Source organism: Hemiscyllium ocellatum, chromosome 13 (assembly GCF_020745735.1).
Source record: "Hemiscyllium ocellatum isolate sHemOce1 chromosome 13, sHemOce1.pat.X.cur, whole genome shotgun sequence".
Lineage (NCBI taxonomy): Eukaryota > Metazoa > Chordata > Chondrichthyes > Orectolobiformes > Hemiscylliidae > Hemiscyllium > Hemiscyllium ocellatum.
The window spans coordinates 23,453,347-23,480,636 of record NC_083413.1 but is presented as its reverse complement, the minus strand read 5'-3'; the positions used below and the strand labels follow the sequence as shown (position 1 = coordinate 23,480,636).

General features: G+C 44.2%; 1 protein-coding gene across 1 annotated transcript; it reads left to right on the top strand.

Moving 5' to 3' along the window:
- The first annotated feature begins 479 nt into the window (after positions 1 to 479).
- Positions 480 to 27,037, top strand: LOC132821706 (uncharacterized). Its single transcript, XM_060834413.1, has 8 exons — positions 480 to 604; positions 1,652 to 1,723; positions 7,667 to 7,748; positions 10,519 to 10,733; positions 19,261 to 19,411; positions 21,593 to 21,648; positions 25,700 to 25,996; positions 26,875 to 27,037. The coding sequence occupies exons 1-8, from the start codon at positions 480 to 482 to the stop codon at positions 27,035 to 27,037; spliced, it is 1,161 nt and encodes a 386-aa protein (XP_060690396.1).
- Positions 27,038 to 27,290: the final 253 nt, after the last annotated feature.

The following is a 27,290-nucleotide window of genomic DNA, read 5'->3' as shown; positions in this document are numbered from 1 at the left end:
GGGGGAATGATCAGATAGGTGTCAGATACAGGTTATTGCAGATGTTTATGATGGAATGTATTTTGAGAGCAAACAAGGAGAAAAACACTTGTTTAATGGTGTTATGTTTCACAACATAGATCCACCAGTATGATACCAGAAAGGGGAAGTGATGGCAGTAAGATGTGAGTGAATAGCACTATCCCCACCAGAACCAGTATCATGAAATTAAGAAAAATATTGATGAATGTGAACATGGAGAGTGTATTTCCTGCAGATAGGGTTCACGATCCATTCAGACACATCAATGGAGGAAGGTGTTGAAAGGTGTCAGAGAATGATTTGCTGGGGTTCAGATCAATGAAAATTGGAACAAACTGATAGCTGTTTGGTATTTTACGTTTTCTCAAAGTTCTTTGCATCATCATAGATTCCTGAGTGAGTAGATGGGCTGTGGATCAAATAGTTCCATTTTTAAAGCTGAACTACTTTTTCCAGAGATGATCTGGGAGGAGAAGAGGTCCTTGATGAAGATGAAGGCTGAATGTAAAGACCTGTCTGTGATGCGAGCTGTCCTGGGGACAATGCAGCTTCAGATGAAAGAGAAAAATGAAGAGATTGCCCGGTGAGTCACAGACACAGACACTCACACACACCAGCACTCTGCCCCATACATTGGCTCCATACAATAAACCACGCCACAATTGTCCTCTTCTTGGGCAGTCCCTCAGAAGTGGTGATTTGCTCTGTCTCCCATTCAATGCAATCTGAGATGGCTGGCAATCCAGGACAGATCTGCAGACTATACACTAGCGTAAGGTATGTGGTGCTTAAAGAGTCATGTTGATGGGTTGTTTGGAGGTTTATCTACCCTCTCGGTGCTTCAACCTTACCTCAGTATGTTCTGGAAGAAGTCTCTAGCTGTGTTCATTGTCTTTCTAAATGAACATTTCTATATTTTGCCCAGTTACTGCAGGAGCTCTCATGATCCATGGCTATATTTGATCTCAATAACATTTAACACAAAGAAAGAGGCCAATTGACCCATCGTGTTTGTGCTGGCCACCTCAGATCTGATGACACTGAAAAACATTTTCCAGATTTTAACCCATAGCCCTGGAGGATACAGCGATGCAAGTGAATATCTGAACACTGCTTAACCATTATGAGTGTTTCTGACTCAACCATCCTTTCAGGCAGTGAGCTCCCAGCTCCCACCATCCTCTGGGGGAGAAAATATCTCTGGATATATCTGCCCTATCCATGCTCCTTATAATCTTATACACATCCTCAGAGTGTGACCATTGCTCTGCCATGAGTATCCTTCCCTGACTGAGTTCCAACTGCACAAGATGCTTTAGGAGTCTGGCATCAAGTACAGGAAAGACATTCCTTCTAGTGGGACTATTTTTGAGGGATTAATGGCTCAATATTGGTGAGTCAGGCCAGGAAAGGGTGGCACAGTTGGACCACCTTTCCCACACTAGATTTGGAATATCTTGCCAATTCTCCAGTGCTTTAAGCTGCCAACTCTATCTGTTTAAAGCTTAGAGCATTGCTGAGAAGTTATAGAACGATACTGACTGCATTGTCTGGACATTTTCCAGTTTTGATTTCTGAGTTCCTCAGTAATTTTCTCTCCTTTTGTTCTGAATACCCTTACTCATGACAGGCTGAGGAGACTAAGCGTTGTCCAGCTGTGGGAACGGGAGAAAAAAAAAGTCATGTCTGAAGCTTTGGAAAGGTAAGGGGCACAGCCACCAGTGTCAGCTCCCGTGCTTGTCTGCCCAAGTTCCCTTTAACCCACCCACTCTGTCTCCCCTAGCACTGCCAACTCCTTCTGATATCCTCAGCCATCTCCCATATTCCTTCACCTCCACTCCCCAAGAATCCACAATGCCAACCAGTGCCCTTCTGTTATTCATTTATTTCCCTCTTCCCCTAATGGCTTTGTGAGGGGCAGGTCATGCCTCACAAATCTTATTAAGTTCTTCGAGGAGGTGTCAAGACAAGTTGACGACAGGTTGAGCAGTGGATGTGGTGTATATGGGCTTCAGCAAGACATTTGATAGGGTTCCCCATGGTAGGCTCATTCATAAAGTCAGGAACTGTGGGATACAGGGAGATTCAGCTATCTGGATTCAGAATTGGCTGGCTGACAGAAGGCAGAGAGTGGTTGTAGATGGAAAGTATTCCACCTGGAGGTCAGTGTTGAGTGGGGTCCCACAGGGATCTGCTCTTGGGCCTGTGCTCTTTGTTGTTTTTATGACGAGGTTATGGGGTGACTTAGTAAATTTTCAGATGACACAAAGGTTGGAGGTGCCTTTGATAGCATTGAGGGCTTTTGCAGGCTGCAGCGTGACATGCAGAGGATGCAGAGCTGGGCTGAGAAATGGCAGATGGAGTTCAACTTGGATAAATACGAGGCGATGCATTTTGGAAAGTCGAACTCAAATGCTGAATATAGGATTAAAGATAGGATTCTTGGCAGCGTAGAGGAACAGAGGGACCTGGGTGTGCAAGTACATAGATCCCTCAAAGTTGCCACCCACGTGGATACGTTTGTTAAGAAAGCATATGGTGTTTTGGCTTTCATTAACAGGGGGTTCGAGTTTAAGAGCCACGAGGTTTTGCTGCAGCTCCACAAGTCCCTGCTGAGACCACACTTGGAATATTTTGTCCAGTTCTGGTCGCCCTACTATAGGAAAGATACAGAGACTTTGGAGAGGGTGCATAGAAGGTTTACCAGGATACTGCCTGGACTGGAGGGCTTGCCTTATGAAGAAAGGTTGAATAAGCACGGACTTTTCTCTCTGGAGAGAAGGAGGAAGAGAGGAGACCTGATCGAGGTGTACAAAATAATGAGAGGAATAGATAGAGTCAATAGCCAGAGACTTTTCCCCAGGGCAGGATTGACTGGCATGAGAAGTCATAGTTTGAAGATATTAGGAGGAAAGTATAAAGGAGACATCAGAGGTAGGTTCTTTATGCAGAGAGTTGTGAATGCATGGAATGCTTTGCCAGCTATGGTGGCGGAAGCAGAGTCATTGGGGATATTTAAGCAACTGCTGGCCATGCACGTGGGCCAAAGGGCCTGTTCTGTGCTGTACCTTTCTATGTTCTATGTAACATGGTGTCAAATGCTTCATGGAAAATCCATGTTTAGCCCATGGACCCCTTCACAGACAGCTCCCTCTAACCTACTGTGTACCACCACCAGCCAATAACCTCCCTTCCTCACCTCCAAACTGAACTCCGTGCTTTATGGTAATTGGAACTGCTTCCCCATCTGAGTTTCCTTCTGCATGGAGGGACTAGAGGGTAGGAGTTTGGAAATCATGTTAAAATCATAGGAAGCTCTGATTAGATGCATTTAAAGTCATTGCATTCAGTACTGGGCACCAAACCTTTGGGAAGGAAATACTCGCCTTGGGTGCAGAGAAGATTCACTAAAATAATACCTGGGGTGAAATTATGAGGAATGGTTTCCCACATTAGGCTAATATTTCTTTAATGGGGGGATGGTGGCTCAGTGGTGCCTCACAGCATCAAGGACCTGGGCACAATTCTCATCCTGAGTGATTATATGGAGTTTGCACACTCTCCCAGTGTCTGTGTGACTTTCCCCTGCATGTTCTGGTTTCCATCAACAGTCCAAAGTTGAGCATGTTAGGTGGATTGGCCATGCTAAACTGTCTAATAGTGTCCAGGGGTTTGTAGGTCAGGTTAGTCCTATTTGCCTGATAAGTTTGCTATACCAGGTCAGCATGGACGAGTTGGACCAAAGGATCTGCTACTGTGCCGTATGACTTGATCTATGACACTATAATGCCCTTTAAGGAAGAAATTCTGCATCCTTAGCTGTGCTGGCCTACCTGTGACACCAGACCTACAGCAATGTGGTTACCTCTTAACAGTTCCTATTAAAAAGTCTAGCAAGCCACTCAGTTCCAAGGCAATCAGAGATGGCCAATAAATGCTGGCTGTGTCTGTAATGTTCACATCTCCTTTTATAAAAAATGCACCATTAGTAGGTTCCACCATGGGCAGCACTGTTGCTGCACAGCGCCAGGGACCTGGGTTTGATTCCAGCCTCAGGTGACTGTGTGTGTGGAGTTTGCACATTCGCTCCGTATCTGCGTGGGTTTCCTCCCGGTGTTCCAGTTTCCTCCCACAATCCAAAGATTAGATTAGATTAAATTCCCTACAATATGGAAACAGCCCTTTCGGGGGATCAGAGCATTGAGCACAGGAATTGGGAGGTCATGTTATGGCTGTATAGGACATTGGTTAGGCCACTGTTGGAATATTGTGTGCAGTTCTGGTCTCCTTCCTATCGGAAAGATGTTGTGAAACTTGAAAAGATTCAGAAAAGATTAACAAGAATGTTGCCAGGGTTGGAGGATTTGAGCTATAGGAAGAGGTGGAATAAGCTGGGGCTGTTTTCCCTGGAGTGTTGGAGACTGAGGGGTGACCGTACAGAGGCTTATAAGATCATGAGGGGCATGAATAGAGTAAATAGATAAAGTCTTTCCCATGGGGTGGGGGAGTCCAGAACTAGAGAGCACAGGTTTACGATGAGAGGGGAAAGGATATAAAAGGGACCTAAGGTGCAACTGTTTCTCGCAAAAGGTTGTGCGTGTGTGAAATGAGCTGCCAGAGGAAGTGGTGGAAGCTAGTACAATTGCAACTTTTAAAAGGCATCTGGATTGCTATATGAATAGGAAGGCTTTAGAGGGAAATGGGCCAGGTGCTGGCAAATGGGATAGATTGGGTTGGGATATCTGGTTGGCGTGGACAAGTTGGACTGAAGGGTCTGTTTCCGTGCTGCTCATCTCTATGACTCAGTTCGCATCAACGCTCCGAAGAGCAACCCACCCAGACTCATTCCCCTACCTATATTTACCCCAGACTAATACACCTAACATTATAGGCAATTCACCTGACCTGCACATCATTTGGATTGTGGGAGGAAACCAGTGCAGCTGGAGTAAACCCATGCAGATATGGGGCAAATGTGCAACCTCCAGACAGACGGTCACCCAAAGCAGGAATCAAACCCAGGTCCCTGGTACTGTGAGACAGCAGTTCTAACCACTGAGCCAATATGCCACCCTTCAGATGTGTAGGTTAGGTGAATTTCCCAAGGTAAAATTGCCCACAGTGTTCAGGGTTTGCATAGATTAGATGTATTAGCCAGGGGTAAATGTAGGGTAGTAGGATAAGGGAATGGGTTTAGTGGGTTACCCTTCAGATGGTCAGTGTGGCCTTCCAGAGCTGAAGGGCCTGTTTCCATACTGTAGGGATGATATGAACTTTGGGTGTGGAGGATAGGTAATCAGGTATTAGCCAAGACTTGTATAATAAACTGCAATTGTGACCAAAAATTATAAGATCTACCCTCTGACAGTATGGTTCATTTGGAAAATGGAACTGACACTTAGTCTCTCAGCCTCATCTTCACCATGGACATCCAGTCCCTCTACACCTCCATCCGCCATGACCAGGGCCTCCAAGCCCTCCATTTCTTCCTCTCCCGATGTCCCCACCAGTCCCCTTCCACTGACACTCTCATTCGTTTGGCTGAACTGATCCTCACCCTCAATAACTTCCCCTTCGAATCCTCCCATTTCTTCCAGAGAAAACGGGTAGTCATGGGCACCTGCATGGGCCCCAGCAATGCCTGTTTCTTTGTTGTCTACGTGAAACAGTCTATCTTCTATAGTTACACTGACACCACTCCTCACCTTTTCCTCCGCTACATTGATGACTGCATCGGCGCCATCTCGTGCTCCCGCGAGGAGGTTGAACAGTTCATCAAATTTACCAACACATTCCACCCAGACCTTAAATTCATCCGAACCATCTCTGACACCTCTCTCTCCTTCCTGGACCTCTCCATCTCCATCAACAGTGACCGACTTAACACTGACATCTTCTACAAACACACCGACTCCCACAGCTACCTGGATTACACCTCCTCCTACCCTGCCTCCTGCAGAAGTACTATCCCTTATTCCCAATTCCTCCGCCTACTCCGTATCTGCTCCCAGAAGGACCAGTTCCACCACAGAACACACCAGATGGCCTCCTTCTTCAAAGACTGCAATTTCCCCTCCCACGTTGATGATGCCCTCCAACACATCTCATCCACTCCCCGCACCTCCTCTCTCAAACCCTACCCCCTCCAACCACAACAAGGACAGACCCCCTGTGGTCCTCACCTTCCACCCCACCAACCTCCGGTTACATCACATCATCCTCCGCCATTTCTGCCACCTACAATCAGATCCCACCACCAAGGATATATTTCCTTCCCCACCCCTATCCAATTTTCGTAAAGACTGTTCCCTCTGCGACTACCTCGTCAGGTCCATGCCCCCCCAATAACCCACCCTCCCCTCCCGGCACCTTCCCATGCCATCACAGGAATTGCAAAACCTGCACCCACATCTCCCCCCTCACCTCCATCCGAGGCTCCAAAGGAGCCTTCCTCATTCATCAGTTTTACCTGTACTTCCACATATGCCATTTACTATATGCGTTGCTCCCGATGTGGTCTTCTCTACACTGGGGAGACAGGATGCCTACTCGCAGAACGCTTCAGAAAACATCTCTAGGACACTTGCACCAACCAACCCCACCACCCCATGGCCAAATACTTTAACTGCCGAGGACATGCAGATCCTGGGCCTCCTCCATCGTTGTTTTCTTACCACCCGACGCCTGGAGGAAGAATGCCTCATCTTCCGCCTTGGAACACTTCAACCCCAGGGCATCAATGTGGACTTCACCAGTTTCCTCATTTCCCCTCCCTCCACCTTATCCCAGTTCCAACCTTCCAGCTTAGCACCGACCTCAGACCTGTCCCCCATTTGTTCCATCTTCCTTCCCACCTATCCATTCCACCCTCCTCCCTAACCTATCAGCTTAACTCCCACCTCATCTACCCAATGCACTCTCAGTTACCTTCTCCTCAGCCCCACCCCTCTCCCATTTATCTCTCCACCCCCGAGGGTCCCAGCGTCATTCTTGATGAAGGGCTTTTGCCCGAAACGTTGATCTTCCTACTCCTTGGATGCTGCCTGATCTGCTGTGCTTTTTCAGCATCATACTCTCGACTCTAATCTGCAGGACTCACTTTCACCTTGTTCTCCTTCCAGCAAAGCACCAAGTTTAGCAGAGTTGGTCAAAATGTCCTTGTTGGCTATGATTTGTCTGTACTGCTCACAAAACAAAACTTTTCACTGTACTTAGATACATGTGACAACAATAAATCAAATCAAAATCAAAATCAAAATCAAATCAGGAGATGGTTTTGATGTGGGAAAGTAAGGAGAAACCATTTCCACTGGCAAGAGTGTTGGTAAACAGATGACACAGATTTAAGGTTTGATTGACACAGGGATCAGATGGGAGGTGAGTTGAATGTTTTTCCAATTATATGCTGTTATGGTCTGGACTGCAGCAGATCCGATAATAACTTTCAAAAGGGTTTTAATTGAATAAATATTTGCAAGAGATAAAATGTGAAGAAGTTTAGTGAGAGAGGTTGGGGGATTGGGATAAGTTGTGTCAGTCTCTCAAAAAGGAACAATGGGCCGAATGGTCATTTCCTGTGCTGTTATATCTCTGATGCTATGGAAATGTCTCAGTAAATATTCCTGATTTATTCACTTTGTAACAGGGAGCGGGTGTTGAAAGAAGAGACTGCGGATCAAAAGGTTCAATGGATGGAACTTAAAGAGAAGCTGATCAAGAAGCTGAAGGTCAGTAGATTTTTGGAGTAACAGGTTGGGTTGGCATTGATGGTACCATCATGGCTCTGACCCATGCACTGCATGAGGATTCTGGCTTACTCACTTTGCCTGTGCGGACTGAGCTGATTTCACCTGTGGAGTGGAGAGGTGTGAACGTTTTAGCGCTCAACTGATTTATTCAGTCTATACTCATAAATCACCCATGATAACTGTATGACCCAAACTACAAGCTTCCCTCATTTTCTGATTAAAGCCAAGTCCCACACAAGCACTACTATTTTGTGACCTATAAATAACTCTAACCAATGCCTGCTGTCCCTTGCTGTCTCTTAGCTTGACTCAAACAGGTTCCACATGTTATTCTTTTGATCTGAGACCCTCCCTTCCTAATGTACCAATCCAATCCCTTCTTGTCAGTGTAACTTCACCTCCTTTTTCTTTTTGTCTGTTCTTCCTAAACGTCAAATATTCTTGAATATTTAGTTCCCTGTCCTGGTCACTGTGCAGCCATGTTTCTGTAATGGAAATTTGATCAAACTCATGTTTGTGCCTGTCGATCATCTACTTATTGTGAATGTTGTGTGCCTTAAGGTAGAGTGCCCTTAACTCTGTCTTTTCGACATTATTCCACTTTCGAAGCAAACTTGATGCTTGTCTTTGGTTCTTCTGTCTTCTAGTTTTCTTAGCAGCTTTTCAATTTTCTATTACCATTTTAATTCCTTCCAATTTGGGTTAGCCCCTCAGCTTCCCATTGCCCTGACAAGCTAGTTTGAATGTTCATCCGAATGTTATGTGCATTCAGATAAAAAGTCTTCAATTATGTAATTTATGCAAGCTATCATTTCATTGGAGCTGTTCAGAGAAGGTTCACTCAGATGATCTGTAGTATGGAGGGATTGTCTTATGTGCAAGGATTAAACTGGTTGGAAATCTACTCACTGGGTTTTAGAAGAATGAGAGGTGATCTCATTGAAACATATAGGATTCTTAAGGAGCTTGACAAGGTAAATACTGAGAGGATGTTGCCCCTCATGGGACAGTCTAGGACCATAGTATCAGAATAAAGGGGCATCCCTTGTCAGGTCCACACTCCCCACCAACCCAACCTCCACTCCCGGCACCTTCCCCTGCAACCGCAGGAAATGCAAAACTTGCGCCCACACCTCCTCCCTTACTTCTCTCCAAGGCCCCAAGGGATCCTTCCATATCCGCCACAAATTCACCTGCACCTCCACACACATCATCTATTGCATCCGCTGCACCCAACGTGGCCTCCTCTATATTGGGGAGACGGGCCGCCTACTTGCAGAACGCTTCAGGGAACAGCTCTGGGACGCCCGGACCAACCAACCCAACCACCCCATGGCTCAACACTTTAACTCTCCCTCCCACTCCACCGAAGACATGCAGGTCCTTGGACTCCTCCATCGCCAGAACATAACAACACAACGGTTGGAGGAAGAGCGCCTCATCTTCCGCCTGGGAGCCCTCCAACCACAAGGGATGAACTCAGATTTCTCCAGTTTCCTCATTTCCCCTCCCCCCACCTTGTCTCAGTCGATTCCCTTGAACTCAGCACCGCCCACCTAACCTGCAATCCTCTTCCTGACCTCTCCGTACCCATCCCACTCCAGTCTATCACCCTCACCTTGACCTCCTTCCACCTATCACATCTCCATCGCCCCTCCCCCAAGTCCCTCCTCCCTACCTTTTATCTTAGCCTGCCTGGCACCCTCTCCTCATTCTTGATGAAGGGCTCTGGCCCGAAACGTCAAATTTCCTATTCCTTGGATGCTGCCTGACCTGCTGCGCTTTAACCAGCAACACATTTTCAGCTCTGATCTCCAGCATCTGCAGACCTCACTTTTTACTAAAGGGGCATCAATTCAAGAATGAGATGAAGAGGATTTTTTTCTGTCAGAAGTTTGTGAGAGAGTTATGGGGGAAGAGTTCTGTGTATTTCAGGCTGAGAAGCGTAGACCCTTGATGAGTAGGGGAATCAAGGGTTATGGGAAAGGGCAGGAAAGTGGACGCGAGGAATGTTAGATCATCCATGGTGCTGTTGAATAGCAGAGCAGTATTGAGGGACCAAATGGCCAGTTTTCTAAAGGTGTTACAGCCTTATGTCTTTTTACTATTTGTTTTTAATCTGAGCCTGTTTGATGATGTGCTGTTACATTTGTATGCTTTGTCTTTTCCTTTCACACCTTGGTGAATCTTTCTCAAAATTAATTGAGTAAACTGTGTATTGACTTGTTCTTTCTGTTTAACTTTATAAAGTTCCCTTTGCTCAGACCCTCCCTCTCCATTTATATTTTCCTCGCAGGAGTATTTCTTTCCATCCCTACAGTGTTGGCCTGCATTTTTGCTTTTTTATTTGATACTTAAAAATAAATTTATTGAAAAGATGGCCCAGTCATTTCCCCTTTATTGCAGTATGCTACTGTTTTCAGACTGGGAAGACTCTTATTGGCCCTCAAGCTTTGAAAGCTACCTACCACTCTTCATTTGGCAAGGAATTTCCCCCATTATAATCAAGCAGGTGTCCCAGCCAAAACTCCAGGTCAGTGGCTGTATAACTCCCAGGATGCTTACATGATCTAAAAATAGGGAGAAGCTGAAATTTGGGCTTTACCTAAATCCCCATGATATCGAATCCTAAAAAAAGTCAACATCTGAGGGAGGAATGAAAGAAGAGAGTGGAAGAGGAAAAAGCAGGGGAACTAAATTACAGGAGTAGTCTTAACTTTGAGTCCAACAGAATTTGTTTTATCGACAGGTACAAGAGGAGGAGATTAAAAAGCTGCGTTTGAAAGAGAAGGTTTTTGCAAAGTCTCTTTCTCATCTGGAAACCCAGGACCTGAAGGAAGAGTTGAGGTCTCTAAAGCAACAATTACTCCAAACAGAGAAAGATTTACACAAGTCCCAGTGTGAAATTCTGAGGCAGCAACAACTCACCACAATGTTCCTCACAAGTTTGAAAACTGAATTACAGTAAGAAGCAAAGACTGAAAATATTCTGCATACATTGTTTCATATAGATGATGGCAGTACTAAGCCAAGAGACTGTTTTCCCTGCCTGGAGAGTTGAGGTGACAGGGCCACAGTCTCAGGATAGGGTGAAGGACTAAGATGAGAAGACATTTCTTTACTCAGACACAAACCAATTTCTTTTCAAGGGCATTTGCTAAGATTTTCTGAAGGGCTTTTGTTTTACTTTCTTAAGGTTTTGTTTCAGTCATTCTCAACAATTCACTTAATAGGTGATCCAGCCACATAGTGACCTGACCTTCTGATTTTGTGTTGACATATGTGGTATTTAGACACAGAAAGAATCAGAACCAGGTGAATTAATCAATATCTTCAATAGCTATCAACTCTACATTAAACCTAAAGCTGCAAGCACTCAAATAGAACTATTGTTTTCTTAGACACTGTAGTATTTAAATTGACAATACGATAGGCAATTGTTTTTTCAATGTAACTGACTCACTTCTACACACAAAAATCCAATACCGTCCCACAGAATGGTGTGGTTATGGAATAAGAGTCACAGGAACTGGAGTAGGCCATTCAGTCTGTTGAGTTCTCCTCATATTCTACATTTCTGAGAGAGGGAAGTGGAGCAAGAGGAAGTTATTGTTCAGGGATTGGATGGAGATGAATTTGTTAAGTGTGTACAAGAAAATTTTCTTATTCAGTAAGTGGATGTACCTACTGGAGAATAAGCAAAACCTGACCTACTCTGGGGAAATAAGTCAGAGCAGGTGACTGAGATGATAATGGGGAGCACTTTTGGGTAGGTGATCATTATTCTATTAGTTTTAAAATAGTTATGAAAAAGAATGTACCTGATCTAAAAATCAGAGTTCTAAATTGGAGGAAGACCAATTTTGACGGTATACAGCAAGAACTTTATAAATGTTTCTGGGGGTGGATATTTGCAGGTAAGGGGACAGCGGAAAAGTGGGAAGCCTTCAAAAATGATATAAGAGTCCTGAGACAATATGTACAGTGAGGATGAAGACTGGTAGGCATAGGAAATGCTAGATGATTAAGAAATTGAGGCTCTCATCAAGAAAAAAAGGAATCATATGTCAGGCATAGACGGCAAGGACCGAGTGAATCCCTAGAAGAGTATAAAAGGAGTATACTTAAGAGGGAAATCAGAAGGGCAAAAACAGGACCTGAGGTAGGTTTGGCAAATAGGGTTAACGAGAATCCAAATAGCTTCTACAAATACATTTTGGGCAAAAGAGTAACAAGGGAGAGAATAGGACCCCTTAAAGATCAGCAAGGCAGCCTGTGATGGGACTGCAGGAGATGGGTGAGATACTAAACAAGTATTTTGCATCAGTGTTTACTGTGGAGAAGGACATAAAAGTTAGAGAGCTTGGGAAAATATATAGTGTTACCTTAAAAAGGGGGGAGGTGCTGGATATCTTAAAATGCATAAAGCTGAATAAATTCCTAGGGTCAGATCAGGTGTACCCTAAAACATTGTGGGAAGCTAGGGAAGTGATTGCTGGGCTCCTTGCTGAGATATTGTGTCATCGGTAGCCATGGATGAGGTGTCAGAAGCTTGGATGTTGACTAACATGGTGCCACTATTTGAGAAAGGTGGTAAAGAAAAGCCAGGGAACTATAGACTGAAGAGTCTGACATCAGTAGTGGGCAAGCTGAAGGGAATCCTGAGGGACAGGATTTACATGTATTTGGAAAGGCAAGGCCTTATTAGGGAGAGTCAACATGGCTTTGTGCACTGGAAATCATGTCTCATTAACTTGATTGAGGTTTTTGAAGAAGTGACAAAGAATTTTGATGGAGGCAGAGCAGTGGACGTTGTCTAAATAGAGTTCAGTAAGACATTCAACAAGGTTCCACATGGTATACTGGCTAACAAGGTTAGAGCACATGGAATCCAGGGAGTGCTAGCCATTTTGATACAAAATTGGCGAGAAGGTAGAGACAGAAGGTGGGTGCGTTTTGGACTGAAGGCCTACGTTCTTATGTTGTCTGACCAATGCTGTGCTACAGGGTTTGATGCTGAGTCCACTGGCTTTTTGTCATCTATATGAATGTTTTGGATGTGAATATAGGAGGTATGGTTAGTAAATTTACAGATGACACCAAAACTGGAGGACAACTAAGAAGGGTACAGTACCTCAGGGTGCAACTGGACCTTGATCAGTTGGGTCAATGGGTCGAGGAATGGCAGATGGAATTTTATCTAGAGAAATGTGAGGTGCTTTCTTTTGGCAGGCAAATCAAGATACGATTAATACAGTTATTGGAAAGGTCCTGGGGAGTTTTGCCGAAAAAGAGGCCTTGGAGTGTGGGTTCATTGTTCCTTGAAAGTGGAGTCACAGGTAAATGGGGTCATGAAGAAGGTGCTTGCTACGCTTGCCAGTATTAGTCAGGAGTATAGGAGTTAGGAGGTCAGGTTGTGGCTGTACAGGACATTGGTTCGGTCACTTTTGGAAAACTGCACTAAATTCTGGGTTCCTTGCTAAAGGAAAGATGGAGTTAAACTTGAAAGAATTCAGAAAAGATTTACAAGGATGTTGCCAGGGTTAGAGGGTTTGAGCTATAGGGAGATGCCGAATAGGCTGGGGCCATTTTCTCTGGAAAATTGGAGGCTGAGGGGTGACTTTATAGAGGTTTATAAAATCATGAGGGGAATGGATATGATAAATAATCAAAGTCTTTTTCTGGGGGCTGGGGGAGTCCAAAACTAAAGGGGAAAAGTTTAGGGTGAGAGCGGCAAGATTTAAAAGGGATCTAAGGAGTACCTTTTTCACATGGAAGGTAATGTATGTGTGAAATGATTTACCAGAGGAAGTGGAAAATCACTACTTAAAAGACATCTGGATGGGTATGTGAATAGGAATGGTTTAGAGGGGAAAGGGCCAAATGCTGGTAAATGAGACTAGATTAGTTTAGGATACCTGGTTGGCATGGATGAGTTGGACTGAAGGGTCTGGTTCCATGCTGCACAGCTCTATGACTATAAATTGCAGAGCCAAAATTTTCCATGTCTCTCTGAACACAGGATTGTTTCTGGCAGAATGGAGAATTGCAAAAGTTGTTAGGATGTAAATGGGCTGCCTGGGAGAGTAGTGGAGGCAGATTCCATTTGAGGTTTCAAGTGAGAAGTGGTTATATGGTTCAAAGTGATGAATGCTGAGGGCTATGGAGATCGAGTTGGAAATGGAACTAGCTGGGTAGCTTTTTCAAGAGCCGGTGCAGACATGATGGGTTGAATGGCCTCCTTCTCTACACCAAAATTCTAAGATTATATCATGGTTAATCACCTCCTCAGCACCACTTTTCTGCATTTTTCCAGTATTGATTGGTGTCATTTGTCTCCAGACACTTAGTAATACTCAATTATTGATGAAAATCTTCAAAGATTCTCATCACCATCTGATTGAAGAAATGTCTTCTCATCTCAAACTTGAATGGCCGTCCCTTATCCTGAGGTTGTGTTCTCTGGTTCTAGAATCACCAATCAGAGAAACCATCTTATCTGTATCCACCTTGTCATGGCCTGTAGGACATTTGTAAGAATCAGTGAAATCACTTCTCATTCATTTAAACTTCCACAAAGATAGAGCCAATTTCCTCAATCTCACCTCATAAAATAATCCTGCCATCCCAGGGCTTAGATTGCTTAGCCTCGATTGCTAATGTGCTGGCTCTGGAGAGAGTTCAGATGATGTTCACAAAAATGATGCCAGGAATGTAAGGCTTTAGATATGAGGAGTACTTGAGGACTCTGAGTCTGCACTTGATGGAGTTGAGGTGGGGAGACATCATTGAAACTTACAGGATACTGAGATAGTCATTAGGAAGATAGTTCCAACAGTAAAAGAGACTAGGAGCCAAGTGCACAGCCTCAGACAGAAGGGATGACCCTTTAGGACTGAAATGAGGCGGAATTTCTCCAGCCGGAGGGTAGTAAATCTGTGGAACTCATTGCAACAGAGAGCTGTGGAGGCCAAGGTATTGAGTGGATTTAAGACAGATAGGTTATTGATGAGCAAGGGGATCAAGGATTATGGGAAAAAGAATAGGGCTGAAAAACATATCAGCCATGGTTGAGTAGTGGAGCACCCTCAATGAGCCAAATGGCCTAATTCTGTTCCCATATTTAAATGATCTTATGGTTTCCTTCTATGGCAAGTTTATCCCTCCTCAGATAAAGAAAACAAACTTACATTATCTTTCAGGTGAGTTTTCATAGTTCTGTACAACTGCAGTAAGCCATCCTTACTTCTGTACACTAATCGTCTTGAAGTGAATGCCAACACATCGGTTGTTTTTTCAATTGCTTGCTGCACCTACAGGCCAGCTTTTAGTGCGATTGAGGTAAAAACAATGACTGCAGATGCTGGAAACCAGATTCTGGATCAGTGGTGCTGGAAGAGCACAGCAGTTCAGGCAGCATCCAAAGTGCATTGAACTGCTGTGCTCTTCCAGCACCACTGATCTAGAATTTTAGTGTGATTGGTCATGGATAATGTGTTTATATTTTATACACAAAGCTGGAACCAGGTAGTTGTTATACTTTTTACTGCAATTCACATCTCAACCTCAAGCTTAAATTTAACAAATGACACAGTGTTCATTTTCCTCATATAGCATCTCCTAAACATGTGCAGCCTTCAGCAAGAAATTGCATATTCATTTGCAGGAATTCATTACCTCAATAATTTCATTTTATCCTGTCCCGAGTTAGCTGAGTGTTCCGACATTAATCAGTTTAAAAGTTTTGCATCTCGTTTTCATCATCCTCCCCCTTCCCACTTGTAGATTCCTTTCCAGCCCCTGTAACATACCACTTCCCTTACCACCTTACTCTCAGATACACCCCTCCCCTTAACAGCTCACTCTCAGATAACCCCTTCCTTGCCACTCACTCTCGGTTACAGCCTTCCCCCTACCACCTCACTCTCAAATACCCCCTTCTCTGTCACCTCACTCTCAGGTACCCCCTTCCCCGCCACCTCACTCTTGGTTACCCCCTTCCCCTGCCACCTCGCTCACAGATACTCCCTTCCCACACCACCTCACTCTCCAATACCCCTTTCCCTGCCATTCACTCTCAGTTACCCCCTTCCCCCTACCACCTCACTCTCAGATACCCCCTTTCCTCCACCACTTCACGCTCAGATACCCCCTCCCCCACCACCTTACTCTCAGAAACCCCCTTCCCCCATTACCTCACTCTCAGATACTCCCTCCCTCGCCACCTCACTTTCAGATACCCCCTTCCCTACCACTCACTCTTGGTTACCCCCTTTCCTACCACCTCACTCTCAGATACCCACTTATCCTACCACCTCTCTCTCAAATACCCCACACCACCTCACTCTCAGATACCCCCTCCTGCTCCACCTCACTCTCAGATATCTCCTTCCCCACCACCTCACTCTCAGTTACCCCTTCCCCACCATCTCACTCTCAGTTACCCTCTTCCCCCACCACCTCACTCTCAGATACCCCCTTCCCTTACCACTTCACTCAGATACACCCCTCTCCATACCACCTCATTCTCAATTACCCCCATACCCCGTCACCTCACTCAAATATCCCCCACCGCCTCACTCTCAGATATTCCTTTCCCCACCACCTCACTCTCGGTTATCCCCTTCCCCACCACCTCACTCTTGGTTATTCCCTTCCCCCTACCACTATACTCTCATATACCCTCTCTCCTGTCACCTTACTCTCAGATACCACCTTCCCTGCCACATCACTATCAGTTACCCCCTACCCCCAACCACCTCACTCTCAGATACCACTTTCCCCCACCACCTCACTCTCAGATAACCCCTTCCCCCTCCACCTCACTCTCAGATACCCCAGTCTCTGTTCACCCCAGCCATGGCTTTGCTCACAGCTCATTCATTTTTCTGCCCTTTTCTTCTTTCCTACCCTGCTCATTGCTCCCCCAATCACAGGCACGTTCTCTCCTGGACCAGCGTTTTGTGCCAGGACCAACTCCAGAATACTCCCCAGATGGTCAGAGTACTCCCCACTAAAGCCACACCTGTGGTACTGGGAAAAACCTGGGTCACTGAGTGGAAAGCCTCAAGCCTCAGTTTAGTTCAGATGTCAATTTCCAGACTGGGAGTTCAACTCAACTTTGTTTTTCAGAAGACAATTCCTCTCTCTCTCTCTCTCTCTCTCTCCTCCACACCAGTCATCTACTGCCCACCCTGGTTCCCTGGGTAACTAACAACCTGTCGCCTAGCATCTGCCCATGACACTCTGAGTCGGTTGCTAGGAAACATGTAACAGCTGGTTGAGAATGTTTCTCCTGATTGTTCCCACCCTCTCTCACCCCCAACTGTGAGGCTCGGCCTGTCTCCTCACTCAATAGTCTCCAATAGCACTGTCCCTGACATCTAGCCCACAGTTGGCAGTAGTACTGGGTTAGTAATCTGCAGAATGTGAGTTCAAAGAACACACAAGATGCCATCTGAATTTAGATTTTTTTTTCAAACAAATTGGAAAGAAGGAAATGTGATCAGTAAAAATGACAATCGAGCTGTCAGATTATGATGAAAGGCTAAGTTAGTTCACTAATATGCATGAACCCATGATGATCTACAACACCAGGTTGATCTTTTCTGTTAATGCACATCATCTTTACTCTGCTCACTGACCCACATTGGTTCTCAGTCTGACAAGGCTGCAAGCTTATCTTTCTCATCTTGGTGCTGAAATCTCTTCATTATGCCACCTTGATCCCTGTAATGTCTTCTAGCCCCACAACCCTCGATGATATCTGCACTCCTGTTATTCTGGCCTCTTGCTCAATCCTCAATTTCCATCATTACATTGGGAATGCAGACTCTGAAATATCCTCTCTCCATCTTTCTCTCTTTCTCCTATGGCAAGTCATTGGTGCCACTATTTAAGAAAGGTGATAAGGACAAGCTAGGGAACTATAGATCAGTGGGCCTGACATCGGTGGTAGGCAAGTTGTTGGAAGGAAATCTGAGGGACAGGATGTACATGTACTTGGAAAGGCAAGGATTGACGGGGATAGTCGACATAGCTTTGTACGTAGAAACTCATGTCTCACGAATTTGATTTGAATTTTTTGAAGAAGTAACAAAGGGCAGAGCGGTAGACTTGATCTATATGGACATCAGAAAGGCATTCGACTAGGTTCCTCATGGGAGGCTGGTCAGCAAGGTTAGATCTCATGGAATACAGGGAGAACTACCCATTTGGATACAGAACTGGCTTAAAGGTTGAAGACATAGGGTGGTGGTGGAGGGTTGCTTTTCAGACTGGAGGCCTGTGGCCAGTGGTATGCCCCAAGGATCGGTGCTGAGTCCACTACTTTTCATCATTTATACAAATGATTAGGATATGAACATTGTAGGTAAAGTTAGTAAGTTTACAGATGACACCAAAATTGGAGGTGTAGTGGACAACAAAAAAGGTTCGTTCAGAGTACAATGGGATCTTGATCAGTTGGACCAATGGGCTGTGAAGTGGTAGATGGAGTTTAATTTAGATAAATGTGAGGTGCTGCATTTTGGAAAGCAAATCTCAGCAGGACTTATACATTAATGGTAAGGTCCTAGGGAGTGTAGCTGAACAAAGAAACCTTGGTTCATAGTTCCTTGAAAGTAGATTCGCAGGTAGATAGGATAGTGAAGAAGGCATTGGTATTCTTTCCTTTTTTGGTCAGAGCATTGAGTACAGGAGTTGAGAGTTTATGTTGTGGCTGTACAGGACATTGGTTAGGCCACTTTTGGAATATTGTGTGCAATTCTGGTCTCCTTCCTATTGGAAGGATGTTGTGAAACTTGAAAGGGTTCAGAAAAGATTTACAAGGATGTTGCCAGAGTTGGAGGATTTGAGTTGTAGGGTGAGGCTGAATAGTCTGGGACGTTTTGGAGGCTGAGGAGTGACCTTACAGAGTTTGATAAAATCATGAGGAGCATAGATAAGTTAAAAAGATAAAGTCTTTTTCCTGGGGGTGGGGGAGTCGAGAACTGAAGGGCACAGGTTAAGGTCGAGACGGGAAAGATATAAAAGAGACCTAAGGGACCACCTTTTCATGCAGAGCTGCCAGAGAAGTGGTGGTAGTTGGGCAATTACAGCATTTAAAAGGCATCTGGATGGGTGTATGAATAGGAAGGATTTGGAGGGATATGGGCCAAGTGCTGGTAAATGTGACTAGATTAGTTCAGGAAATCTGGTCGGCATGGACGAGTTGGACCAAAAAGCCTGTTTCCATGCTGTACATCTCGATGACTCTATGACTCTGTAACCTAATTAGATGTCCAAGCTCTTAGTCATTCATATCACAGAGGCTCGGTGTCAGAAATACACCTGTGGCCCACCTTTTGATATATTATTATGTGATGACACTATATAAATACAAGTTGTGGATGACTCTTTTATGTCATTAAGCAAATGCACATCCCAGCTCCTTGTATAGTTCTTAAATTACCAAGAGATTTAATCCTTTTCCAAATCTCTTTTATTTCAGGAATGTAGCTATCCAGCAGAATGTTGGATATTATGTGCCATCTGCTGACTTTTACCACATCTGCAGTCAACTGGATATCATTGTCCAAGCTGCGCGTGACGGATCTCTGAGCACACTGCCTGCAGACTCAGCTATTCGCAGATTCCCTCAGGTAATATTCTATACCTGAACAGGATGTCAAAAATTTCCAGATATCCAAAACTGCGGATGAGGAAATACTCAGCTGTGTCACTTTCACCCAATTTATCATTGTGTCATGGCTTAAAGTTGAACAAAATAGTTGGAAATGGGAGCAATGCAGGTGGAGGTTGAATCTGGGAGAAAGTGAGGACTGCAGATGCTGGAGATCAGAGCTGAAAATGTGTTGCTGGAAAAGCGCGGCAGGTCAGGCAGCATCCAAGGAGCAGGAGAATCGATGTTTCGGGCAAGCTGCCTGTATATTGTCTGTGACATGAATGTTTCTTTATGTAGGAATTCTTTATGATACAGAAACCAGCCTTCTGTAAGAATATAGCATCCAGGACACACTCAGTTCCATGGGGTTGTTATTAGTTGGCTGTTCGAAAATATTAGTTACTTGCAATTCTACTGAGAAGTAGGGGTGGGCAGTTTGCAAGGTTTTCAATAGGTCATTCAAGGAAGTTGAAGATCACTGAAGAGGAATTCAAAGATGACATGGAATCATAGAATTTTAGAATCCCTACAGTGTGGAAGCAGGTCATTTAGTCCATGAAGTTCACACTGACTCTTCAAAAAGCATCCCACTCAGACCCACTCTGTCCTGTATCCTGTATTTCCCATAGCTAATTCACCCAGCCTGCACATCCCTTGACATGATGGACAATTTAGCATGGCCAATCAACCTAACCGACATAACCTTAGACTGTGGGAGGAAACTGGAGCACCCAGAGGACACCTATGAAGACACAGGGAGAATGTGCCACTCCACACAGTCACCTGAGGGTGGAGTCTAACCTGGGTTCCTAGTGCTGTGAGGTTGTGTTACAAAAATAAGTGAGTATGAGACAGAGAGAAGTAATCCAGGTGGCTCTTCATTGTTTCAGCTTAGCAGGTGGCTCAGTGCTTAGCACTGCTGTCTCACAGCTCCAGGGACCCAGGTTTGACTCCAGCCTTGGGTGACTGTCTGTGTGGAGTTTGCATATTCTCCATGTGTCTGCGTGGGTTTCCTCCCACAATCCCAAGATGTGTAAGCCAGGTGAATTGGCCATGCTAAATTGCCTGTAGTGTTAGGTGCATTAGTCAGAGGTATATATATAAGGAAGGGGAATGTGTCTGGGTGGGTTACTCCTCGGAGGGTCGAGTTGGGCCAAAGGGCCTGTTTCTATACTGTAGAGTATCTAATCGTGTAAGGCAGTGCTGCTTTAAACTGTACTGCTGGGTGGATCATTCAACAACACACATTTTGCAAAAAAGACTCAGTGAAAAGTCAAGATAAATTGGATAAATTTGTGGTGTCTAAACTTAGATAGAAATTATAGGAATTAAAAGCTATTCTAATGCTGACCACAAGACAATTGTAGTAAAAATACATCTGGTTCACTAATGTCCTTTATCATTAAAATCAACTGTTCTTACCAGCATGGCCTACATGAGACTCCTGAACCACACCAGTATGGCTGGTTTTTAATTGCTCTCTGAAATGGCCAAACAAGCCACTCAATTCAAAGGTAATTAGAAATAGGCAGCAAATACTAGCCTAGCCATCAGTGCTCACACCCCATTAAAAAAAAGGTACAGCAAGGAGTCAGATAAAGGACCATCTTTACAGCAATTATAGCACAAGGTTAGGTACAGAGAGAATCTCCAACACTATACCATCAAACACTCCCAGGATAGCTACATCACAGGATTATATACAGAGTAAAGCTCCTGCTGCACTGTCAGAAGAACAGCACTGCCCCTCCTTAGTTATTCTAACAACCAAGTGACTTGCTAGTTAAGCATTGATTATACTGGTGAGGGATTGGTCAAGTTACAAGTAAACCCAGCTGGGTTTTGATGCCACATTTCCTTATTAATGATGATTTTTACTGACAACGGTGGTTTTTAAATTGTGCCCAAATTCTCAAACACCCATTTTGGAAATAAATTCCTCCTTTGTTATGTTGTGTATCCCACCCTTTAGATTGACAATCCCTGCAGGAACCATCAGACATCTCACTGCAGACTCACATCATGAAGGGTTCTTACTGCGAGATTTTCAATTTTCACAGATTCTGGACTTGATAGCTAATTTCCTGACCTGGTTCCAAAATATTCCGTTCTGACGTTTGTGGAATCTGACTGCTTTAACTTCTCTGTGTTCCCACAGGATGTTCCTGTTTTGTTCACGGAATCTGCACCCTCTCCATGCCATGAACAAGTGCTGTGAGTCTATTATGTTGTAATAGTACAGTTGTATTTCAGTGAGAGACAGAGCCACAATTTGCTTCACTGTCAGCTTACCTCAGGTCCCATCTTGGTTAGCGTTCACTGATCAACCTCCAACCTTCTCCATTTACCAGACATGTCACAGGCTGGTTCTGTCAAATGTCATGACCTATCCACAGAGCAGAACACAGTCTCAGTCAACGACTCATCATGACCTGGATAGGTGACCTTTGACCCTTGGTATATGTGACCCCACTCTTAGTGGGTATAATATGAGAAAGCACATGGCCATGTGGTCTTTGCCATCAATTTCCAAGGTTAGCCATCTTCAGGCACACCCCTGCTCATAGTCACAGTCTGTCACTGTGTCTTATTATAGGCCATCGCCTCTCTAAACCTTTGACCTTGCTCTGTTTGCCCAACGAACTGGTATCCAGCAGATTCAGCACTAGCATTTGGCCAGTTCACTAGTGGGATTTAAGTGCTGCAGATTTTTATTGAAACAGTTTGGTGGTCAATGACAAGTCATTGGGATAGTAATTCACAGCCTTAGACTCTGGAGTTCAAATCCCATCAGGACAGATTGTCATATTTGAAATTTGGAAAAGGGTAATGACCCTGCAACCATTGTCAATTGTTGTAAAAATCACGTGAATCCCTCAGTCCTTTAGGAAAGGGAACTGCCATCCTTACCTGGTCTGGCTTACATGTGACTCCAGACCCACAATGATCTGTTTGATTCTTAAATGTCCTTACAAATGGGTTAGAGAGACTCTCAATTCAAAGGCACTTAGAGATGAGTAATAAATATCAACCTTGGTAGGTTCATCATATCCCATTTTTAAAACAAATGCTACTGATCCATCTCTGAACCCTGGATCTCACAAATCTATTCTGGGTCCTCGTTTTTTAGAATTGAACGCAGTCCCATTGGCAATTGCTGAGGAGATGAATGTATGCTTCAAGCCACGTCACTAAACTGTAGACAGTCACGTGGTCATGGGTTTGACCCCAAACCAGAGGATGGAATACATAATGTCGGCTAAATTCCCAATGTCAGTGCTGAGGGAAGGCATGCAGGTCCAGAGCTGCTTTCTTTCAAAGAAGATATTAAGCCAAAGTTTCATCGACCCTTTTGTGTAAACATAACATATCACATGTCGACAATTGGAACATTACAGAGTATTTGTCCCCGGTGCCTTGGGACCAGCATTGATTTTTTAACTAGCTTTGCTGAAAGATCATCGATGCAGTTATTATGTTGCCTTTTTGAGATGTTTAGAATGTCTTGCCCCTACTCTACCCTTTACAGTCAGGCGATTCCAGTCTATCTTTACAGTTGCTGAAACCCCTACTGTCAATATTCTAAGACTTACCATTGACTATGAACTGAATTGTACTTGTCATATAAGTAATGTGACTGCAGGAGTAGGTCAGAGGCTAGGAATCCTGCAGTGAGTAATTCACCACTTGATTCTCCACTGTCTAAAAGGCAGGCGTGTGACAATACTCCCCACTTGCCTGGATGAGTATAGCTCCAACAACACTGAAGAAACTTGACACCATCCATGACAAAGCAGCCCATTTGATTCACACCACATCCACAAACATCCATTCCCTCCACCATCAATGCTCAGCATCAGCAGTTTGTACCATCTGTAAGATGAACTGTAGAAAGACACAAAGGTTCCTTAGACAGCACGTTCCTAACTCAAGACCATGACCATCTAGAAGGACAACAGAAAAAGGTACATGGAAGCATCACCAACTGTAACTTTACTCCATTTAGCATCCTGATTTGGAAATATATTGCCATTACTTCAGGATCACTGGGTCAAAAGCCAGGAACTCCCTCCTTAACACCATTGTGGGTTTATCAACACCAAAAAAAATTGCAGCAGTTCAAGAAGGCAGCTCACCACCACCTTCTCAAGGGCAACAAGAGGTGAGCAATAAATGCTGGCTCAGCCAGCGATACCCACATCCCATGAATGAATGAAAATTAAATAAAATTAAAGGTCCCCATAATTTTAATTCTTGCACCTCTCTATATTTTCCTTGCAAATGTTTTTCTGTATCTTCCCCAGGAACTATAAGACCATAAGACAAAGGAGCAGAAATTAAGCCATTCAACCCATCGAGTCTGTTCCGCTATTCAATCATGGCTGATAAGTTTCTCAACCCCATTCTCCCGCTTTCTCCCCATAACCCATCTTAAACATCCTCAATGATGTGGTCTCCACAGCCTTCTGTTGCAGTGAATTCCATTGATTTACCACCCTCTGGCTGAAGAACTTTCTCTTTATCTCCCTAAAACGTCTTCCCTTTACTCTAAGGCTGTGCCCTTTGATCCTAGTATCTCCTACCAATGGAAACATCTTCCCAGCATCCACTCTGTCCAGGCCACTCAGTATTCTGAAGGTTTCAATTCGATCCCTGCCCCCCCTCCTCCTCCCCCCCATCCTTCTAAACTCCATCAAATATAGATTTAGAGTCCTCAAATGTTCCTCATATATTAAGCTGTTCATTTCTAGAAGCATTCTCATGAATCTCCTCTGAACACGCTCCAGGGCCAGTACATCCCTCCTGAGATATGGGGCCCAAACTGTGTACTATACTCTAAATGTGGGCTGACTAGAGCCTTATTGAGCCACAGAAGTACATCCCTGCCTATATATTCATGTCTCCTCGAAATAAATGCCATCATTGGATTTGCCTTCCTAACTACTGACTGAACCTGCAAGTTTACCTTGAGAGAACCCTAGACTAAAACTCCCAAGTTTCTTTGCACTTCAGATTTCTGAACTTCCTCCCCATTTAGAAAATAGTCCTAACATCTATACTTCCTACCAAGGTGCATGACTTCACACTTTCCCATGTTGCACTCCATCCGCCACTTCTTTGCTACTCTCCTAACCCGTCCAAATTCTTCTGCAGCTTCCCCACCTCCTCAAAGCTACCTGAAGATGGCCTGAAAATTACACCCAGTGGTTTTCTTGATTGTTCCTTATCTTTAATCAAATAGATTCTGTCCTTGACATCTTCAGGACATTTTCTCTTGAGCACTGTGATATTTTCCATCATTAATTATATCCTCCATTCTTTCCTTCCCTATTTTTCTTGAATACCTTGTGTCAAGGAATACATTCTTGCCCTTCCTTGAGCCAGTAGCCTATTAAAGCCACAATATCAGATTTCCATATGGCTATCCACACCTTCTGATGTGCCACATTACACACACACATACATGCACAGTAACCCTGCTTTACACCTGATCACATCTACTACTCTGACTCTACCTTATACCTCATCAGTACGATCGATCTCTTCTTATTTTGTGTTCCTTATTTTCCTTTCTAATCTTATCTCTGGTTCCCATCTCAGGTTGGATGAAACTTTCCCCGATTACAATTACAAAGCACACTGCATATCCATTGAGGATGATCGAGGAATGAACTGAGGTGCCACAGAGAGGGTAGTCCCTCTGGAATGATCACAGGGCAGGGAGGTGTGGGGAAGATGTGTTTGCAGGTGGCATCATGGTGAACATGATGGAAATTGGGGAAGATGTTTGAATAAACAGGCTGGTGGAAACATGGGCTACAAAGGGAACTGTGTGATGACTTTGAATGGAGGAAGGAAGGGGTGAGGAAGAGGCATGAAATAGAATGGAACAGAAGTAGACTGTTCAGGCTGCTCAAGCCTCCTCTACCATTCAGTAGGACTATGGCTGGTCCAATGATCCTCACAACTTTCCTGTATTTTCCCCATAGCCCTTGGTTCCCCTACTGATCAAGCATTCCTCTATCCCTGCCTTAAAAAATATACAAGAAGACAGTTAACTAGGGGAGGAGGAAATCCTGTTTTGAGAATAAGAGGAATACATAATTGACACTTATATCATCTGAACAGACAGGACAGCAACAGAGAAGCTGGGAGATCAGGGGTCACTGTTAGTGCCAGATCTGCTGAGGATTTTCAGCTTTCTCTTTTTTTATTCCTGATTTCTTGCATCATAGCCTTTTGTTTCTTTATTTTCACTCCATAGAAATGACCAAGAGGAAACAGAAAAACTCAAAGGAATGCCCAATGTCTCTGTAAACCAAACAGCTTCAGCTACTGGGAAGAAGGCCAAGAAAGGAAGGAGAAGGTTAAAGGCCAGATTAATCCATAAGTCTGTTAACCAAACAGATTTAATAGAACTTCGTACCAAATCTATGACCCCACCACATGATGGTCTACCATTTTCCTCATCCTCATCAGACCAGGGAAAACTGACCACTGGGGACGAAAACCAATCAACCTCTAAAGGAAAGGGTCAACTGAGTCCTCCTCATGATGTAAGGCATGTGGTTTGAAATGTAAGCCTAAATCTAAGTATCAGCTGATATTCCTTTACATAATAACTATTGACGTACAGTAACTGTGCCTAGTTCTGTCCTCCATTCCCAACATTTCCGTGCCACATTTATGATCCCACCTCTCTACTTCTCACCCTATCAATCTATCTTTCCAGCCTGTACTCCCTCCAGATTCTTCTTAATGTGCTTTGTGTTATTAACTTCAACCACTCTCTGAGGCAATGAAGTCCACTTTCTCACCATCCTTTGAAAGGAGCCACTTCTCCTGAATCTCCAACTGCTCTGTATATTATGCTGCAGCTCTGTAGAACCCTGGTTGGACCACACTTGGAATATTGCGTTCAGTTCTGGTTGTCTCATTATAGGAAAGATGTGGAAGGAAGCTTTAGAGAGGTTGCAGAGGAGATTTAGTACGATGCAGCCTGGACTGGAGGGCATCTCTTATGAAGAAAAGTTGAGGGACCTCAGGCTTTTCTCATTGGAGTGAGGAAGGATGACATGTGACTTGAGAGAGGTATACAAGATGTTGAGAGGCATAGATAGGGTGGATTTTCCCCATGGCAGAAATGTCTGTCACAAGGGGGCATAATTTTAAGGTGATTGGAGGAAGGTTTAGGAGAAATGTCAGAGGTCAGTTCCTTACGCTGAGAGTGATAAGTGCGAGGAATGCACTGCCAGCACTGATAGTAGAGTCAAATACATTAGGGACATTTAAGCAACATTTGGATAGGCACATGGAAGTTAGTACAATGATGGGTATGTAGTTTAGTCTGATCTTAGAGTAGGATAAAAGGCTGGCACAACGGCCGAGGGGCCTGTACTGTGCTGTATTGTTCCTTGTTCTATGTTCTTTGCTCAACAGGTTTATATACCTGGGCCCTGGTTCTGACCTTGCCTACAGATATAAACCTCTTCTTCATGTCCACTCGAGCAAACTTTCTGGGATTGCCAAGTCTTTACAATGTGACGTCTCGGGACTCAAAAGTCAAAATGACAAAGAGAACTTGGGTGTCTCTGCTGTTTAGAAATGTCAAGTGACTTTGTGGAGAATGCAAACAAAAGATTTTAAGAGAGATTAAAAGAATGGATTTTATTATCTGGGTTGAGGTGATATGTGTTTTTTTTTAACACATACCTAGATGTGACTGACCTGGAGAGGTTTGCAAAGGAAGAATTCTCTCTCTCTCTCTCTCTCTCTCTCTCTCGATTAAGTATTTGTGAATACTGAAGATTTCAATAGTCAGGATTGCCAACTGGTTCGCATCTGAATCTGGAATC